Source organism: Falco naumanni, chromosome 13 (genome assembly GCF_017639655.2).
Source record: "Falco naumanni isolate bFalNau1 chromosome 13, bFalNau1.pat, whole genome shotgun sequence".
Classification (NCBI taxonomy): domain Eukaryota; kingdom Metazoa; phylum Chordata; class Aves; order Falconiformes; family Falconidae; genus Falco; species Falco naumanni.
Window position 1 is genome coordinate 12,452,679 of NC_054066.1, and position 21,579 is coordinate 12,474,257.

General features: G+C 36.5%; 1 protein-coding gene across 11 annotated transcripts in view; it reads right to left on the minus strand.

The window, feature by feature from the left end:
• Window positions 1-1,096: 1,096 nt before the first annotated feature.
• Window positions 1,097-21,579, minus strand: part of TRIP12 (thyroid hormone receptor interactor 12) — a 79,478-nt gene continuing 58,995 nt past the window's right edge. For 9 of the 11 annotated variants that reach the window (XM_040613329.1, XM_040613324.1, XM_040613318.1 and 6 more), the window contains 18 exons: window positions 20,841-21,032; window positions 20,011-20,162; window positions 17,995-18,167; window positions 17,488-17,561; window positions 17,187-17,386; window positions 16,230-16,357; window positions 15,780-15,931; window positions 15,207-15,349; window positions 13,767-13,923; window positions 12,525-12,623; window positions 11,864-11,978; window positions 11,438-11,592; window positions 10,763-10,927; window positions 9,450-9,614; window positions 5,748-5,861; window positions 3,871-3,965; window positions 3,547-3,650; window positions 1,097-2,509 (listed from right to left, as the gene is read on the minus strand). In XM_040613329.1, coding sequence (XP_040469263.1) covers window positions 2,313-2,509; window positions 3,547-3,650; window positions 3,871-3,965; window positions 5,748-5,861; window positions 9,450-9,614; window positions 10,763-10,927; window positions 11,438-11,592; window positions 11,864-11,978; window positions 12,525-12,623; window positions 13,767-13,923; window positions 15,207-15,349; window positions 15,780-15,931; window positions 16,230-16,357; window positions 17,187-17,386; window positions 17,488-17,561; window positions 17,995-18,167; window positions 20,011-20,162; window positions 20,841-21,032 — 2,580 coding nt within the window. In that variant the 3' untranslated portion in view covers window positions 1,097-2,312. The remainder of the gene's footprint in view (window positions 2,510-3,546; window positions 3,651-3,870; window positions 3,966-5,747; window positions 5,862-9,449; window positions 9,615-10,762; window positions 10,928-11,437; window positions 11,593-11,863; window positions 11,979-12,524; window positions 12,624-13,766; window positions 13,924-15,206; window positions 15,350-15,779; window positions 15,932-16,229; window positions 16,358-17,186; window positions 17,387-17,487; window positions 17,562-17,994; window positions 18,168-20,010; window positions 20,163-20,840; window positions 21,033-21,579) is intronic. The other 2 variants (XM_040613328.1, XM_040613323.1) reach the window with 1 other exon arrangement.

Sequence of the window (21,579 nt, forward strand, 5' to 3'; positions counted from 1 at the left end):
CCTTGATAGGAAAGAAGAAAAAAAAAAAAAAGCATCACCTGAAAGGGTTTCGTTCACTTTAAGCCAACTGCATCCTTAGTCTGTGCTGAAAATGACAGACGGCACAACAAAAATCACCACAGGTACCTGGTTTTTCCTTCCTTTTTAAATAGTCAACCAACAACTTATTTTCCCACTGAAACAGTTACACAATGGCTATACATCAAATTTGAAAGCTCCTCAAAATTTCAAAGTTGATGAAAGCCAGATTCTAGAGGGAGACAACATGGGTAAAAAAATATCAATACACGTGATATTTTAATACAAAATATTAGCTTTTTTCTTTTTACACAAGTCAGTTTTTTTTAAAATATAGAACCTTAAAAAATGAACAAATTGCTATCCACACACTATAAACACTTTGTTGTGCTCAGTTTGATCAAGTTATCAGAACAATTTAAACACCAGTCCATAGTTGAAACACTGCCTTGAAGTTTTATGAAAACTATGCCGCACTGTGCACTACCATTATTATATGTACAGTGTGAAGCACCTTCTTTCAGTTTTAATACGACAGTAGAAACTGTTCAGTTATCAGGTTCTTTGTGCAAGGATTTCACATTCTACTCATGCTCATCGACAGATTTGCATTACATTTCAGTGGCACTGGTATGAGCAACCACATGTAATTCTGTTAATGTTCACTGGAAGAATGTCCATTACAAATTCTGGAAGTACAAGTTCTTCAGCTAGATAAAAGAAAATTTGTTAGTTAGGGGAAATACTAGCCTGATTAGCCAGAATTTAACAATGTCTAAGCACTGAAATGAATTTTGATTTCTCAAAGTTGAATAAAAGTAATTAACTATCACATTTTCATAGAGATTAACTATATAGCAGGTACATCTGAGGAATATTTGTAATTGCCCATTTTTTGAACCCATAGAAAGGAAAAAATTTCCCTCTGAGTTGGAGGTCTTAAAAGGTCTTGTTTTAGTAGTAAATCATCCACAAGTTGCAGGCTGTTAGCCAAGTAGATTTAGGACGATTTACTTGCATTAGAGTAATTTACACAATTGAACTTTATGCATACAGTACAAAACTATGAACAAAAAGGTGAAGCAAACTTTTTTATTTATATTCAGGTAAAAACATTAACCTGATGAAGTAAATTATTGCAGATTTGAGAAATCAGCACATAAAACAGTTGGACAGAGCATTGCTTACAGGTGCTTTATCTGTGTCAAAAGACAAAGGCTGAACTGTTTGTTCCAAGCTAGTGCTGGGGAGAAAAAAAAAAAAAGAAAAAGAAAAAAAAAGAACAAAGAAAAAGCTACAAAAGTAACCAGGAACTTAGATCAGGAACAAGAAAACTGTTTACTCAAACAGGGAATGAAACAACTAATTTTCCTTTTAAAAAACTTTACATCAATTCAAAATGCTCTGGCCTTACCACAATACACACTGGCCAGCCCAAGCTGTGGACTTCAACTACGTAAAAGAAATAATTCTTTCTAGCCTCTAGTAAGAGGCTTTTGCTGCCTGAATCACTGTGTAAACAGCTCTAGAGCGTTGACTGGTAAAGACTGTCGCCATTATATCCTACCACTACAGTAAAACTATGCTATAAGAAAGGTTCTACCTAGTTACAAAGGCTGAATTATATTGACAATATATATTTGATTTCAGTAAAATTTAAATTATCTTAATCAGAGAAAGAGGCACGGAGCAGATAAATGCCCGTGCTAACCAAAACATAACAATTGTTGAATGTTGCACACAAAAAGAACCAAGTGAATTGCACATCAGACGATACATGAGGATGGGTAAAATTAGAGGCAGGTGAGGGTACACAGAACTAGTCTACTAAACTAGATTCATCAAATACATGGTGTAATTTAATTTCTGTACTTTAATTTCTGTACTTATGTACAAAAGTTGTCTTTGGAGGAAAAACTTCAGACTTAGCTAGATGGATACACACAGCCCAGTATTAAACTGCACAGCGACATTTATTGTTCCAGCCTGGAAAAACATCCCTTTTTAAATTTCACACAGCAAAGCAAGTTAAAAACTTCACTCATCAAATAAATGATAATTTAAACAAGAACTTGCTAAAGAAACCTTGTCACAACAACTTTTAGGGCCTGATCACTTTAAGTCCATAGGGGCCTTTAATGAATATCAACCAAGTGTCTTTGTTTATAATCTGCAAGCCGTTATTCTACAACAAGAAGGCGTAACACGTTTCCTTGACTCAGGTGATATATTTAGAAAAGAATCAAGAGTTTCTCTTTTGCTGTAACAGGCAGACATTGCATTTTTCATTGTGATCAGGAAAGATGGAATGACTGCTGCCCTTCTCTCGCAGCTATCAAGAGTTTTTCACGCATTATCTCAATAGTTGAATAGTCCGGCAATTTGAGATAGTTCACACAAGTCATTACTGAGGGTAAGAAATCATCTGGATTCTCTGTCGACTCAAATGTCTTGCGTACAATTGTCAATGGAGGATTCAAACTTCGAAAGCCTGTTAATGAGAAACAGCATTCAGAATCAGGTTGTTCGCCTTGAAAACCCACAGTTAATACTGTAGACATCCAACAGTGACAGAATCGTGCATCTCGCAGCTTTTAAAAATGGAGATTAAGAAGTCTGTTTAGAATATGGCTTAATAAGGCCATGTAGCAAGGTAAAAACTACTTAAAATCCTGTCTGTAGATTAGTTTTCCGAGATGAGTTAGAAAAAAAAAGAAATAAGCTAGACACATCTACTTCTAATTCTGTTCTCTGCATGTATAAAAAGCATTATGGTTGTAATAGTTTTGTTTTTTTTTTTTTAAGAGTTTGTTTGTTACACGCACATTTTCTAAGATTCTCAGAAATAATCTATGACCGTGGTACCTAGTTTTTTTACTTCAGCTAAGGTTTTTATACTCCTAACCCTAATCCTGTCTGCATCACCTCTCCACAAAAAAACTCTAAATTTTTTTTTTTAATCAACTTTTTCCCCCAAACCCCAAAGAACAGAAGTAACAGAACAGATGCATAAATTCTGGTTTTACTAGCAAAGCATTCAGCTGAGAACACAGGAAAATGTTTATCGCTATGCTAGTATTGTCTCCTTTCCAGACAGGAGATTATCGTTTTCAGGTAGCAATGTATCATGCTGTTGTTGTCATAACTTAATGCACTTCTAGCCAAGGAATAATAACTTAATGCACTTCTAGCCAAGGAATAAAGTATTACAGGTTTTCAGGGTGGTTTTCCGCCCCCCCCCCCCCCTTTTTTTTAAAAAAAGTTTTGAACTACTTTTTGCCTTCCAATAGGTTATCTGGTAACATAAATTAAACCTGAAGAGTCTCAACTGAATGAAGCATCATGAGATCAACACAAAACTTACGAGAATTCTACTTGAAGACTACCCCACCACTTCTGAAACTAGTAACATCAAACAACCTCTAAAATACAAAGTATTTTTTTCCTATACTGAAATAATCCACTTATTCTGAAAAGCAGAAATAACACTGACTTCATATACAGCAATATGTAATGAACAAAACCTACCTCCTACAGGCAGTCTGGGGCTACCCGTCACAAACTGAAGAAACAGTCTCTGCTGCTCACTATCAAAGCTACTGAGAATTTCAAAGAGATACTTCACTGCTCGACTAAGGAGGGAAAAAAGCAAACTTTTATTTTGTTTATAGTTAAAATAATTGCATCAGTTTCACATTCAGTGCAGTATGAATATTTTCAAATTAATTTCATATACTGTTATTCAAGCTACAGTTACATTCATTATATATAAAAAAATAAAATTACATTCAAGATTAAATAAGTATTTTTCTAGCACTAGTATTTATTTCTTAAACACCGTCACCGTATTACCTGTCATGTGTATAACCGTGATCTGGCCTGCAACATTCCATTAAAGTCTTTGCATCCCAAGTATCTGTTTTACTGCCGCACAACAGCTGCTCCAACTATAAAGTTAAAAAATAAGGAAGTAAGTTTTCCCCTTTGTAACCTGAGGCAGAACAAGTACTGTCCATCCTGACTGCTGTTACAGCGTTCCACTTTCTGGAATGGTTTGCTGCAAAACAGTCTCAGTCACCCCAAGTAATCCTCCCAAATTCTTTGACTGCAATAGCTTCATCACAGCAACAGCCTCATCTGCTGAATCTGCCTTTGCACACAATTCACTACCACATGAGAAGCCGAACACAGCTCTAGAGACAGTCCTAACAAACAATTTACACTAGAGAACCAGAAGTGCCTTAACTTTTTGGAAATCTCAGCATTTTAAAGAAATCTAGGGAAATGGGAAGAATAAAGTGTTTACACTTGCTTTTTAGAGTTCTGAGCTCTTCTTATAAAGGGAGAAAAAAATAATCATTAGACAAAGATGAATCTGTCAAATAGCAGTTTTGTACTTAAATTCTTTTGCCTGTTACTTCTATGCATTCGGGCAAGCAGAGATGACAGGCTACAGCCAAAACACTGAGCACTTCTAAGGGCATCCTTCCATGATACAGAAGCTGTAAAGCCCCATTTCAATAAAACTGTAATTTTGACACACCTAGCTGTTCTGTTCATGAACAAAAGAATTTTACCAGCTCTTTATAATAGTTTACGAAAGGTTTGTAAAAAGGTTCAAATGGCTGGATAGCTATCAGCAATGGAACATGAGATCACACACATGTATTCCACCACAGAAAAGGTATAGGATCTCTCTCACTACCTCTATGATTTAATTTTGATCAACTGTATTAATAGATTAGCAATAGACTAGTGTCCGTATTTTAAAGTTCCCAAGCAGAAGTAGGCACCAAACCATGCCAAACAACAACAGGACAGAAGAACAGCATCACATATGCCACAAAACAGAAGAATGGGTAAAACACCAGAGAAACTAGAATAATCTGCCATTTTTACTAGCCTTAAATTCATTGCCGAAAAAAGGTAGTGATACTTTTAAAAAGCAGCACCAACAGAGGCACAAAGAAAAATCACTATGAGCAGTTACAGATCTCAGCTTTAAGAGACTCATATCGCAAAGCGTCAAGAACAAGGGAGTGACACAATGGCTTGGCTAACATACTCCTTCAGAGCATGCTTAACATTTTTTCATGAAGTTAAAGGTATAAGTTTATGAAGGTAAACAAACCCCTTCAAGGTACAGTCTTCAAATAAACTTCCTAAAGGTAGAGTAATAAAACGTTCTCTCTTCTAGTCCAGACAGCCATAATTGTGTCTTAACTCAGCCCACTTAAAAATGTAAGAATTTTACAAGGAAATTGATATAGCGGGTGGCGAGAACAAGACCAACTACCCTTATTCTTTACCCCTCTATCTGAATTTCCTCTTACTGTCTAAAGCTTCATTAAAGAACTAAATTTTTTTTTTAATAGACTGTCCAGGTAGCATCCATGTCTGTGTCTATAGCTACTATGAGGTACTGCAATACAAGGAATTAAAGTATCCATACCAATAGAGAGCCTACATATATAAATTTAAGGACTATCCGGAAAAGCTGGATACACTGAGTCTTAAAGAAAACTGAGCTGTTCATGAAAAAAAGCATCAAATAAATAACCACCGAACACAGAAAACTAAGTATGCAATTTAAAGGACATCAAGTTTTACTAACATGCATCAGACACGTAATGTAATCAGACTGTCACAAATGCACTGCACCCAGTTCAGACTATCCACACATACAGATACAAGGCTATAAAAGAATCAGCAAAAACACATTTACCAACCTCCTCAGGATAGAAGTACTGAAGATGACTGAGGGGGAAGACAGATTCAAATCCATCTCTGAATGAGTCAAACTGTCTGGCAACACCTTCATTTAGTGCCCAGAATATAACCAACTGCAGGGAGGGAGGAGGAGAAAAAAAATAAGAAAAAAGAAAAAAGTCATTTGAACAAAGGAAGCATGGAATGATCGCTACTGTACAAAAGCCTACAGCTGCAGAAAAAACCTGCAGAAGCCTAGCCCTATGGTCACTGTAGTTGCGGCAGTGTTTGAACTTTGATTCATGGAGCTGCTCCATCCACAGCCTTGCCTCACCCTGCCTTAATTCATAAGCTCATACTGCTGCATGTGTGTAAAGTGCAGTCCTGCTGCAATGCAACAGACACAGAATTTGTTGGGGTTCCTTTACAATTCTGTCATGTAGTCTGTCATTGCAAATTGGCAAAAGTCATTTGGGGTTCAAACAACCCCATATTTAGACCACTAAGCATGCAACTCACGCAGAATTTAAACATAATGGCCTTTATTTTTGATATAACAAGGTTAATATGTGCAATTCAGAATAGCTGGTTAAACTGAATCTATTTAACAAAATATTTTAAAACAAATTAAACATTTATTAGGTATTTTTAGAAGCCTAACACAGGTGTTCTCTGTGTATATGGATATCCATTTAAAATTCAGCAACTGAAACAGAGATCCTTAGGGCATCACAGGCAGTATTATATTACTTTCCCCATGGAAATATATAGGTCCCTTTTCTAATACATTGTTACAAAAAGTAACTTTAGTGGGTTTGCTATATATAAAAGCTTATTATAAGAATATATGGGAAAGAGAAATGGCGTCATTTCATGTTACCGGGATTTGGTTAGGAATCGTAAGGCAAACAACAGTAAGACAGTAAGCTTTTTGTGTCTGGTGGGGTTTTTTGTTTTGATTTTGTATCTGCAGTTACTCCCTCAGGACTAAACTCACCTTTCAAAGTGGGCAGCACATACTGAAAGAATGATCACCAGGGGGAAGGAAAGGGACATGACACAAGCAAGACCAAGTTTCTTTTAAATCTCCTGCAGCCAGTATTTCACCACTAAATTAAAAAATATATTATACATGGCATATTGCATGCCAAGTTCAGATTCTTTTGTCAGTTAGTGCCACTGATGATTACACTTGCCTTGGATATCCCTCAGCTCTAGCAGGAAATGAAGGCTGGCTGTAGAAGACACATTGTCAACACACAGCTACTAGCTTTTAGATGTGTTAAAAGCTCTGACCTGGAATGCTGAGAAAAGCTTAGAGACATCTATGGATGCATCTGAAAATGATTAAAAACCTCATCGATACTGCTGGACTCCTGAACTAAATATTTAACCCTTTCCCAATAATTGAAGAGTTACTTGTTCCAGAAAGCTCTCAGATATGAAAGTCTATTAGGATCTGTTGACAAGCTTTCCGATAAAGGAGTTAGGCATTGAATTTAAGGTAAGATACCCCTACCTTCACACATCAGGCTGTAATACTGAAGAGGAAGCTAGTGAACATCAGCAGCACAGAAGGCTGTTCTGTAACGCAGAATACTCTATGGCTATCCTAGCAGCAGCGTTGCTTACTTAGAATTGTGATTACTTTTTACGACCAGGAGTGTGTGGCAAAATAAGCTGCACTGTATTCCTGTGGATTCAAAAAGGAGATCAAATTGCTAGGCAAAAAAATGGAATTTTTTGTCCACAGATTTAGAACAAGCAAGCTGGCCTCCTTTTTCACAGTACAGGGGAGAAGGGGGCAGGGAGAAAGAATGAAGTCTTTCACTACACTGGTAGCTGAAATGGTTCTACTTTCTGATAAAGATAGCTCCTGTGGGAACCATCCGTGGCAGGGGCGGGGGGTGTGGGGTGAGTGGAATGACTGCAGTAGAGGCATGAATAGTAACAGCAGGATATTCAAGCTTTATAAACTACTCTTAATGGTAATCCACACACAACATTTTAATGAAAATGACATTTTCAAAAGCAGAGCAGCTGACCCACAGGGAACTGTACAGGCTAGCTGATAAATACACTGTTTCTAAAGTGCAATTCATCATACTTGTGATACAGAGGACACTAATTTTCTTTCTGGAATCTCTTCTATTTCCTTGACATCAAGTTCGTAATACTAATCACTGAGATATAGTTTAAAGTCTCCTCTATAAGGCAGGAATATAAAGACAAGGATAGAAAAATTGCATCGTTGCCCTTTCAAGTAAATAGTCCCAAAAGTTGTTTAGAAAGACGCAGAGAGCAAGCTTTCTGTAGTGATCTGCTGCTCCTTTACCATGCCAGAGGCTTGCAACAGGACAACTAGAGGACATTTGAGATGCCCATAAGCCTTTCTCAGCGTATCAGATACCCGATACGTTACCCACATGAAAAAAAACGTGACTGCAAGCTGTATGAAAATCAGACTTGAAAGCAACCTTGCTCAGCTTCCCTCAATAAACAGAGGCTGCAAATACTGTTTCTGATGAATGATGGTTGTTGGCATAGCCCTTCTGTAAGTCTGCAAACATCTTTATATCCAAATACCTTCAACTGTGTAAGTGATATTTACTAGCAGAATTTGCTTTCAACAAATAAAAATACGAGAACTAAATATGTGCACAATAAACGATTGGAAGATGATTCTGGAAGATGAACAGCAACTGCTCAATATTTGGTTGTAACGATTACAGAGTTACTTGCAAAGTTCTCAGTTGATATCCGAGAGCTTATATGCCCCTTACTGAATCATTCCTACCAAAACATCAGATATATTTCTCATCAGCATTTGAAAATCTTAACAGTCCTCACAGTGACATTGGCAGCAGACTAGCCTGTCAGAAAATTTATTATTCAGGAACTGGAATAATGACTTCTTCCATGATGCAATCAGTCATTCTTACCTCCATCCTACTCGTGAGTGTATGGGATAATATTGCATTCTTCCTGCCTTTCCTTATCTCTTCCAGACTGTTTTTAACCATTTCGCCTTAACGCTTCCTTATACAGAAACAGTTTCCTACCTTTGCTCAGCAGTATTAACCTTCTGTTTTGCTAGGTTTTACGTCCCTTCTGACATAGGAATAAATCAATATGCAGTTGTACTTTCAACTTATTATTGCACTTGTTTTCTGTTCCTTACCTTATTTTGTAATGGTTGAGGTGGGTTACTTGTGTGTCTTTTTGTGTGATCAGTTGCTTTTTGGTTTTGAGAAACACTACTGTTCTAATTTTAACTCACAATTGAACTGACGTTTTCTTAATTCTGACTGAAAAAAATTTCACTATTACTACAACAGTTCAAAGGTCACTGAAGTGCGGATAGCAGGTGCTAAATCAGTGTCGCAAACAAATTAATTATCATACCTCAATGTGGAAACTTGTTAAAAAGATTCTAAAAGTCCACAGCTCAAATTACTGCACTTACTACATTTTTTTTATCCAAAAAACCCCATACTTCTGATGACTTTATTATCTACAAACCAGACTTCTTTACTATAAAATTTTCAAGTCAGGTGTGCTGACTAGGATGTCTTTCTGTAGTGATAAACTAGTGCAGAAGAGAAGCAATCAGTAGGAAAATTACCGCTGTGCCCAGTTGACTAGAATGAACTGAAATACAGACGGAAACAAGCTCCTTGGGAGCAAGAGTAGAGAATGTTTTAGTCTTTGCTTTTACATACTCTGAGATACTCCTCTAAGTTGTGGATGGTGACCGGTATATCTTTTCCACCTTTTTTCAGTTCTATATTAGGAAACCCAGGAAGTGTGAAGTCCAGCCCTAGGTCTTCCACTGAGCAGCCATTCATAGTCAGAGCCTCCAATGCATACTGTAGACTTTCTTTGGTCTAAAAAAATTTTAAGTAAAAACCAGTGAGAACAATTCGTTCACATTAACTTATCCAAAAGTCATGACTTCTAAAGTAGTTTTGACTAAGTAAACATTTCTATAATAATATTACTATTAATACTGTTACAGTACTCCTTGCTTTCTTTCTGTATTTTTCATACATAACAGTAAACCAAGCAAACCAAATAAACTATCTTAATGATAAACTTGACAGATCATAACACTACACCTTTTTTCTAGTCATTTCAGAATTGCTTTAACTTCTTGCACAATATTTGTTTAGGAAAATACTACTGCAAGAGAAGGGTATGTGTAATATGCTAAGGCTCTTAGTCTATGTTTTTTCCTTAGAATAGTTAATGGCATACATATTTGGCATGCATACTGACATTTTTCAGCTTTCATCCACCAGGTTTCAGGTTTTTCAAACTCTTGTTGGGAAATTAAAAGCGGTGATCAAGGAGAGAGAGTGAGACAGTGAGGTGAAGAGGAACAAAGGCCCACAGGCTTGCAATAATTTCACTAGTAACAAAGCAGATGTATTAAGAGTATAAATTAGGTTATTACCACCTACCATCTATTAACATTGGATGCTAGAAAGAGCATGCATGCCAGAGACCTTTTATCACTACTCTGCAAGTGAATAACCTTGAAAAATTAAGACTCTTCTGTATCTATACAAGAACCTGTATGCTCACATAGAAAAAAAATGTACAAAAAGGCACTTCTAAGAAAACCTGGAGATTTGACTAAACCAACTAATAAAACAACCTAAACTTTTTGAATGTTCAAAAATCAAGGATAGAATTTTTTTCTCCAATAGTAAAGTTGGTTAGGTTTTTTTTTTCCAAAGTGAACCAAAACCAGAAGTTACCTTAGGCAAACACCTGGCAGTTTTAGCCATTTCTAGCCTGTGTTTAATCCCACAGAAGAATCCCATAATAAATTTCTACTGTTAGAGTCTCATCACAAATACCATGTTACAATTGCCACCGATTTTAAAACTACCCCTTTTATTAGAAAGAAGTAATCATCACTATTACCATCAGTATTAAGCACTACCATACACTCTCAAATTATGGCTACTTCATAAAATCCAAACGTGTGTGAAGATGCACTCTTCCATTCTTAGGGTTACTTTCCCACCTGTGTTTTGTCCTGTTCAAGTCTTTTCTTTTGTCTTACAATATCTTCAAGATGATATATTGATTTGGCTACTACTGGATCAATACTGAACAAATCATGTGATGTTAAGGAAGTTTCCTGTCGTAGCATCCACTTATAAAAAGGAAGTCCAAGAGGAAGGTCCACCTGGAAATCAAGATATTTAGTACTCAACTATCTTCCAAAACTTTTGTACCTTTCACTGTTTTTTCTCTTACATTAGATCTAGAATATTATTTACTAAATCATAGCTCTGGCACATGCCAAAATACCACGTCTTGAGTGTTTTTACCCGAGAAATTTACGGTCGAGAAAACACAACTGACTGCCTAGTGCACATACATTAGAGCAATCAGCAACTTAGCAACTGGAATAAGCAGCCCACAATGATCTTGAAAAAAAGATCAGAGAGATTGCAACACATGGCAGGCAATAGCTTTTTCCTTCTTCACTATGGTCACAAAAGCCATTGTAAAGATCTTTAACATACACTACCCTCTTCCCCCCCTCAAAAGTTCAGCTGCATCCCTCTCCCCCCTCCCCCCGAATTGCTAGAATAGAAAATAATTCCATGCAACTCTTGATGCTATTTTTTTTCCCTCAGAGCCAGAAATTGAATTTAACCCTTCAGATTCACATTATCCATTTCATTCTCACCAGTCTAAAATCCATGATTGCCTTGGCCATTAGTTTTCCCAGAAAGCGGAACTTCATTTTAACTTTTGCAATGTGAGCTGGCTTGGCTGTTCTACCAAAAGGAAGTGCAAAAAGGCCTTGAAGGTTATGGATGTACTTGGTACCTTCCTGGCTTCCTGTTGAGGAAGAAAGAAAAAAACCCGCCTTTGTTCAATACATGCACTGCTTAGTTGCTTTCAAACTTGCATCTGGAATGACACTATCAGACAACCATAACGTAAAGCGTCTTACAGAATTAAAGAAACCCACAAAGACAACCACACACTATCACAAGGCATGTAACCACAAACCGTGGTGCTCCTTCAAAGCCATACATGTAATTAAAGTCAACTTAAAATCGATTCAATATTAGAACAATATTGATAGTTTAGGTAGCAAAACGTTTACCTTTTGGATTGGCTAAAGTCACTTCTTCTCCCCTCCAAAGGCCTAAGTCTGCTCTCTGTAGTTCCTGAGATACAAGTGCATAGAACTCTAGCGTGGGGCCTAGACCTGTGCCAACCTTCAGGGGGAGGGAGGGTGTGGGGAGAGGAGGGGAAACGAGAAATGAATGAATAAATAAATAGTCAATTAGGTCAGTTCAAATATCAAAATCTTTACTTAACCTGAGAAATATAATACAACATTGGGTATAAAGACAACTTGCAAAAAAGAAAGCATCTAGAGAACCTAACTATGCCAACATTTACAACACAACTGAGACAGCTTGGAAAGACCACATATCAGAGGGAATAATAGCAGAATGGAAGTATTAGCCACCTAATGATTATATTATAGAGGAAATACACACAGCTGTTTGTTTACAGTTAGAAAAAGTGTGCTGTGCAGAATAAGACTGATTATGAAATTTAGTAGGTCAGAAAAGTTTTTCCTAGCAACCAGAAATCACAACCAAGTGGATTAGGGATAATTAATAGATAAAATTTGTGGCTCCAGCAATGGGAAGGACCAAGAATCTGACCGAGTCACTCGAGAAAAGCTGTAGATTTTTTTTTGTATTAATCTTCAGTAAAAAGGGGTTAAATTAGACTGCATTGATATTACTTACTTCATTCTCATACTGGATTTCCAACATGGCTCTTGAACTGCCTAGATCCTGCATCACAGATTCTGCCTGTTTCAACAGCTCATCTCTGTTCACAGTGCGCTACACATTAGAGAAGTTTTAAGTAGTGAAATTATGTCTGTAAGTCGCAGCTCCCAAGGCAGTTACAACAGGAAAAATATTAGTTATGCAATTTTTTCCACCCCATGCTAATAGTTCCACAGTTCAACAACTTGTAAGCTTATACCTTGATAAAATAATTCTTGCTTCTATATGAAAACTGACTAGAATTAAAGTGTTCGATATAAAATGAAAAACCAATGCCTTACATTTCTATAACTAATAGGTACTACTCTTGCCAAGAAACTGACAGTAGGACTATAACATAGCAGAGAAGTGTTGTCATGTGGCATTACATACCTTGACCTAATATGTGGAGAAGAAAAACACAGAAGATAGATGCCAAAAATCCAGCAACCTAAAGGAGTAATCTTATACCCTGCCTCTGGGGATTCTCTAGCAGGGAAAGTGGAAGGTTTCAAAAAACAAAAGAAACATCCAACCAAAAAAACCCAAACCACACCAAAAAACCTACAACAGCACTGGGATCTCTACATGCTGGAACCTATATTCTATTTAAACTAGATTCTCATATGTCATCTTTTTTGCCCCCAGAGGTATTCAAGACCATATAAGTAGATCTACACTATACGGTTAAGAAAACATCTCTGCAGACTCAATGCAGACACCCAAGACTCTCTCAATTTAAAGCAGTCACAGCTTAGTTTTATCATGTTGTGGTAGGAGGTTTAACAGCCTCCCAGAACACAAGGCAATTTTTTTGTTTACTCAGGTAACACTTACAGGTCTAAATCCTATTGCTTGAAATCTTTTTAAATTCTACATAAAGCAGAACAGATGCCTACAAGCTAATATATTGAGAGTATCACTAATGCAACCATTCTTGGAGTACAGTTGCACAAACTGGGTAAAGACTTCAACTCAAAATTAAGCAGGATGTGAGAAAGCAGCGTGGCATGCTCTAGCCCCTGGTGCCACCTCCTGGCACACACTGTGCTTGCTACTCAGCAGCTTTTAAATGAGTCACAACAAACCTCCCCTTACATCAGTATATACTATCAAAACCTGAAGTTTTACAAGCAAGTCTTGCTCACAATGATATTCTTAAAAACAATCTAAAACCAAACAGATCACTCATTCTATTTTGAAACAAGATATACCTACTTTTTTCCTGTCCAGTCGTGGTGCCACTCTGCTATCCTGAGAATCCGATTGATTGATTTCTGGATTGGTATCCAGTAGTCTTTGCATGGCTCGATCACGATCAAAAGCAGTTACATAAAACAGCATTTGACGGGTATCAAATGGAAAGAAAAATGGGCTGTAAAGAGTATTGGATTAGTTAGATGGGTTCCAACTAGCATCTATGACTATAGTTCAGTTATCCTTTGTTGTGTTTTAATATGCCTGAAATCAATGCTTTATTAAAACGCTGTGGTGAAAGCAGCCTCCAAAAGGAAGCCTTCCAGAACACACTTTAGTCACAATGCTTATGAGCAAGAGTTTAGAGCTAGAATTTAATATAAGAAGGAACCATGCAAAAATTTCAGAAACTTCTAACTCTTCCAGAAAAACAACTCAAAATACTTAAATGCCTTGGCTAATCAAAGTTTATATCAGAAGATAAATATTCTTTTACTTGCTCACACTTGTTTCACAATTACTAAATCCAACTCACATCAAATATTTTAAGAAGGTGGTACAAGATCCCATACAGGGGGAGATGAGAACCTGCCTACAGCAGCATCAGCATTCTACCTTCCACTATTTTCAAAAAACACTTTAAATAAATATGAAGGCTACCAGAGAAACTTCTTATTGTAATTTATCAGTTCTACTATTCTTAAAGGCATGTGTACATTAACAGTGTAGTCCTCCACTGACATTTAAGTGAAAAGTCAGTTTTACGAAACAAACTGCTACACGTTTGTATTAAGAATACACATTCATGCTCATCATTTGTTATTGGGAACATTTATACAGAAATTTAGAGATCTTATTTTAAAAACAGTTTCTCTAGAGTACACATTTCCAGTCAATTGTCACCAATATTGCTTCAGTCAACATGCTTCAAAAACTCAAGAATGTCAACTCTCATTTCTCGCCTTTCAAATGCAAGAATTCTACAGTTTATACACTGCAGCCAGATACTACAAAGTACCATGAATATAGCTATATAAAAATTTATAATATTTTATCACAACGATAAAAAAATATTTTCCTTTATACCACATTGCTTAACGGCATTTTTGTCATACCACTACATTTATCTTGGCATGTTCAGTTTAACAGCAGAAAAAAATATGACCTGAATAATCAAGTACTACTACTTCAATGAGAAAACTTCAAATTGTTCAGAAACTCCTGTGATAACTGGTCCAAACTTTGCAGCTAGTCTATCCCTCCATGTTTGGTTTAAACTGTGCAATACAGGTGTAAGCATTCATCCAAGCCTATGTGACTATGTAACTCCAGAAGATTTTGGACTGAATTTTACTCTCCCCCAGCACTTTCAAAAGCCTTGTAACATATGATGCACCTGGGCTGCCCAGTCCAAGGCCTACTGAACTCAAATTAAAATACTATGTTGAATGTCATTCATACCATGTTTTTCCAAGTTCTGTCAGCCAAGTTGGTATGTTTCCCGTCATAATTACCAAAGGATCCTGAAGCTGCCTGTTTGCTTTTGCTGTCAGTTTACTGTTGATAAACTCTGAGGTTGGAATTATCTCCTTGCAGATTGCATTCTGTAATGAATGAAAACAATGTACTTTTAGTTAAAGAAATGCTGGAAGAAATACTAAGCCCTTTGTGCTTACAACTTACTTATCATAAAAGAAAAAAAACTTTTCATTACCACTTTGATCATACAGAGTCTAAGCTATGAAAGACCAAGTAGATTCTTACTACAGGACTAATGTTGCTCTTTGAACTTGAAGGAAAAAGCACGGAAAAAATGTTTAACACACTAGGGAGAAAACATGATTGACTAAGAATTTATAGCCTTCATCTTACCAGAAGTTAGATTAATAGATAGGCAAAGATGAAAGATTATAGTATTTCATTATTCTGTCTTGGTGAGGGGTGGCCAGCTGGGGAAGGAGGCTGTTCTAAGGTGTTTCAGGACAGAGTTGTCTGTATTTAGTACAAAAGTGACTTTAAAAGTGCTCTACTCACGTCATATAAGTAATACCAGTATCGACTGATAGCATGTAAAACTCTCAAAAGAAGAATAACGTCTAATGAGGGATCTTCAAATGTTATGTTTTCAGGTGGAGTAGATATGAGGTAAACTTCTAGAGGATTTAATACCGAAGGGCATACACCATCTAGCAGAAAAAAAAAAGAATACTTTATCAAAACAAATCAATCTGAAGTCTTCCCAAAATTTAATTATTAGGAGCCTAAGTAACATTAATCACAGTGTTCACTTAACCACAACAGTTCAGTTAGATAATTCATTAAATACCTGATTTTTAGTTTAAATGTCCTACACCCAAATGTATGCTTACTTTTCTTATACAATGCTTGCTTTAAAAGAAACACTATGGTGTCTCTAAACACTTTTCCTCCCCAACCTTTCAGAAATTTCACAGATCTAGCACATTAGCAAGGAAACACACTTACCGTGCCACAATTCATCATGCTTTTTAGAATTTCTAGGGGAAGTTTTCGTGGGAGCAGTTTGTGCTCTTCCTCTTTTACCACCAACACAGTCCTTATTACCATCTTCATCCTCCCGCACAGGTTTGTACCTAAAAAGCAATTAAAAATTAGAAACATGTTTGTGAAATACTAACTTACATGAAAACAAAAGCAGTTATGTAAAGTGTTAGTTCCTTGATTACCAGAATGTTACTTGAATGACAGTTAAAAGCAGAAACACAATACATTTGGATATGATCCAGCCTTTGAAGCTAGGCCCTCAGAAGCAAAGTATGTCATGGAGGAGAAAAAATGGGGACCCTCCAGCTCCACGAACTGGAAGAAGAGAAGCAGAAAGTGTAGAAACACAAAAACACCCCAAAAAACACAGAGTTGATTTGATTGGTTTGGGTTTGTGGTTTTGGGGGGTTGTTGGCTTTTTTTTTTTTTGCTTTTCAATAACATGTTGAAATATTTTAGAAAAAAATCCACTGCTGAAAGTTAAAATTTTTGGCACAATCATAGGTCAATACTGCTCCTTGCAAAGTATGGCCAGAGAATATATGTACCTGCACAGCAATCAGCTATGAAAACCAGTGTGAAGTTGACCGTTATTTGTAGATTGCAGACATGTTCTCTATTATTCATGGTTAGTTACCTAACACTAAGCACGTTTTCTCTCCAGCTAGCAGGTATCATTTAAGATTCCACATTTCCTGTTCATCAGCTTTGCTCATAAGCTAGAAAGAACAACAGTAGCTAACACATAAATCTTAGTTAAGAATTAATTATCTCAAGCACATCAGAAAGTTTAAAGCTTCACAGATTTTTTTGGGGGGATGACACCCAACAATGCCCCACACCTATAATCAGATTTTCTTTATGTATATACACCTAGGAAGCTGGAGAAGTTATCCCCAACTTCTCTAGCCAACTTACCAAATGGTATGCGTTTTTGTCCAAATCCCAGCTCTTCCTAATGGGTTGCTTTCGTCATCTGTAGACTCCCTCTCCTCCTCAGCTTGCAAACTGTACTGCCTAACTGCCTGATACACAGTCATATTGTATGGCAGCAAGTGATCACCAATGTAAAATTGCAGTCTGTGTCTCACATTCCCTGAATTTAAGAATTGAGCAGCCTGAACAAAACACACACACACATTAGGAAACTTGTTGCTAGCTTTTCTTTAAGCCTCCCCCCACACTGTTCCCTCCCCTTCCCCCCAGAACAACAGCTTACCAAAGATTCATCTATTTCTTCATCTGACCCATCATCGTCACTATCCTCATCATCTTCTCTAACTCTTCCATAGCCTGATGCAAGAGAGGAGAAAAACATCCTCATTTGTCTTTACATGAAAAGTAGCAATGCTTTTGTACTCTGAATTTTATAAATTCCACTGTTCAAAACAGTTCCAAAATATATCAGTTAAATAAATGTAAGGTTCAGACATGTTAGAACATGACTTCAGTATCACCATCTGGCATCAAAAATGCCAAGTTACAGCCAATCTAACAGTCAACTAGATTATACTTCTGTTAGTATTTAGATTGCACTGTTTACAACAGGGTAAAGTTTGTCCCAGAAATGGACAGATTTTCTGCAGCCTTAGTCTCCTCCCCTGTGAGGAAGATACGTTTATAGATACCTCCAGTTGTCTTCAGTGTAATTCTCACTGATTTTTACTGACAGTAGTGGCTATCCCAAGCAGCAAAACACACGTGACTGTACAATATATATACATACCTCTAACTACAAGGTATCTTTCAATGGCTTGTACCAAAGCCAGAGGATCAATCTTCACAGGTCCACCTTTCCACTGTTTCACGTTTGCACAGTCTGGATGTCTTTGTAGTTGGCATTTTAACTGATGTGTATTGAAGAATTTTAAAGCTTGGGATCCTCTGTTAAGAGAAAAACTCAAAATAATTTGTGAAAAAAGTTGCTACACAAAGAATCTAATAACTATAACTGCATTTAAAAAATGCATTTAAATAGACTTATACATGCATTTACAAATTCACTTGTCCAAAATATTATTTCTTAGTCTATTTCTCTAAAAATAAGCTATTAAGGCTTGGATGAACAGATTAAACATTTTATTCTACAAGAACACCAGAATCCAACTTAAGACAATATCTGATTTCCAATGGAAGCCATGTGGATTAATTGGTCCGACTACAACATGGCCTACACCCGACCATCTTGAGATCTGAATTTGTTCAGTGGTCAGCTAATACCACATGAGATTCAGAGCTGTGTTTACATGCAGTGCAATAAGAATCAAAATAAGGACTGGAAAACGCAAGTATTGATTCATATGTTTAATAAGGACCTAAAGAGAGAACCTGAAAGCACCCTTGTTTTTTCTTGCCAAGTATAGTTTATATACATATTCCATTTCACCCAAACTACCAATACTCAAGCTAGCTGTTCTTATACACAAACGTGTTATCTTGGGCTACTGTTTCCAGGTGCTAGTGAAACACTACCAAATCTTAATGCCTAAAAATCCTCATTGACATAATCCACAGTAAGACTAGCAGTCAAACAATGCTACAATAGTCTGACTTCCCATGTTTAACTTCATAGAAGAAAAGCTCTGCTATTTTTGATGATTAACAGCTTTATAACTTTTGCAGTTATGTCACTTTTTACAGAAATAGTGCATGTTCAGAAACATTGTAAGATTACAGAGCACATACCACTTGCAAAAGCCAGTATCAAGAGAATTAATTCATTCGAGTATACATAGCTGTGTATTGCATTCATTCCCATGAATTCTACCAGTTTCACAATAAAACAAGTACTGAATTTTAATGTAAATTAGACGAATGCTATAGTGTGAGGCTCTGATACATCTACTGTAATGGATTTTGTCACAATTAGGAACAACAAAAAAAAAAATATCCATGCCACCTTAGTACCTGATAGACAAAAGACTTGGCATTTCAAACTTTAAATAATAGTTTTCAAAAATTAATTTTCAATGCTCCTCCCCTCCTGATTTCTACATAGTCACAAGAATATGTCTGTAATCAAACTGAGCTTTTAGCCAGCACCAAAAAACACTTTCAAAACTTACACACAACTTAAGCCTGAAATAAACTTACTAAATGCTATATAATTAATAAGTCACTGTTTTTCATTCAAGTACAGAAAAGAAATTGTAGAAATAGGTCTTGAATCACTCAAATTTGTTACTCAAAATGCAAAAAACAAGTTGGATTCCATATTTAATCTATCTTAAGATGCAAGGCAGGCCAACAGTTATTTGTTGATAGCCATGGAACTATGTTGATAGCCAACAGTCATCACTCAATCCATCACCATCCTAAAGACCGGAACATATCTGAGTAACACAGTTTAGCGCTGCAATACAGACTCTCAGCAGTTTAGTTAGTTCACTAGAAAGGTATCAGTGTCTCAGCAATAAATACGTAATTTCTTTCCACTGTTTGTTACATAGGGACGAGGAAGACATCAGAATTTTCAAAGCTTAAATTTAGAGATATTATTTAAAATTACACATCCACCCCCAATCTAAGTGAGAAGTTTCCCAAGTAAGAAAAGTTTCAAGATGGTAAGCAAACATTTAGTTAAATATTCAGTCTTCCACTGAATAAAAAAGCCAACTGTGTAACTGTTTTTTTCTTTAACAGGGTCAGAAGTTTCTATTACCTCTTGGAACTTCTAGCATTGAAACAAGTTTTGGAAAACAAAAGCTTCCAACAAAACTGTTACCTGAGCATTAATCCTTACCTGCTCCCTGTTCCATTTCCACTTGGGAAGTCATGCACTTTAACAGGGAATTGTTCCATCTGACTGAGGCAATTGTTCATTTTATGGACCAATGCCAACAAAGGTGCATTTTCTAATGGCTCTAATCTTCCAAGGGGTTCTTCTCCAGGAAGCTGAAACATATTCCAATCTTTTAGTTATGTGTTTGGATTAATCCATCTTTAACAATTTATACCACGAGTTGTTAAACAAACAAAACAAAAAAAGGAAATTAAAGTAGCATCAGTATCAAGATGACTAAATGACACATAACAAGTTTATGAAAGACCTGTTTCAAAGAATGCAAATTTCTCTCATGGTTTCACATTAATAGCATTACAGATTTTCAGTATTCACCCTTAATACAGCTTCCATGAAGCTTATTGCTATCTACCTTCTTCTCTTCCACTTTGAATTTCTTCTTTTAAATGCAAGACGATCTAGTTTCTTGCCGTATTTAGGATTAAAGAGAGCAAAAGGAGCAAGTGATAAGCTTACTATACAAACTCTTTCCATATCAACTTTGTAAAAACCAGGAACAACTTTTAAGTTGTTCAAGACTGACAGCTGGCTATTTTGAATTCTTTTCCACTGTTCTGTGGAATTTTCTGTGATTACAAGGTATTCTAAAACGTGTGACCTGTAAAGACATAGAACCATGTGAAAGTTAGCGTTACAGCTTAGGCATAAACAAAACATTCCTTTCATACTCCATCTTTAAGTCAAGGTCATTCCTGAACATCTCAGTCAGATAAGTACAGTTTGAGAGAAAGACAGCTAAGAATGACAAAACAGTAAAAAAGAAAACTTACTGGAGAAGAAAAAAATACATGAAGAAATCTTTTCAATCTGATATCCCTGCTTACAGCATCTTTCTCACTTTTAGATGTCAAATAAAGCAGCAGTTGTTTAACAAACCCACTATGCTGGATTTCAAATGAGGAGACGTCAGATTCCGAGACAATGCTACGGATTTCTACAAGGCACTCTGTTCCACCATCCACCTGAAAAAAATGTAGGTAGTGTTTTACCACCCAGGTATTAAGGGCTTAAGAAATACTATTTTTCCTCCTACTGTGTGGAACAGCTCTAAACAGAGAGGAAAAGAGCGTGGAGTGTATATTAATTCAATACAAGCAGTGACAGGGCAAATAATGTGAGGGTAAGCAATTTCTCTATTCAAGAGGAGCCATTATGGGCAACATCTATATTTTCCCCGTTTTAAGAGAAATGCAAGATCCCATTTCTACCCCATGCAATGTAAAGATGAGCTCCAAACAGAAGTTTTTAATTAGAAAAACCCAAACCCAAAACATTCACACCACAATTCAGCTTGGCATACATTTTACACATCATCTGTGCGGGAGAGAGGAGGAAGGAAAGTTTTATATTTTAATGATTGCTTAGATCAAAGCACAGAATGTAACTTGGCTGTTTAGCTACTTTAGAAGTTACAGGTTTAGACTACCTATCAAGGATCACAACTGAGATGGAAGGCTCCAGTTCTTGAGATACTAGTAGGTACAGCCCAACCTGCATTTCTTCTATCCC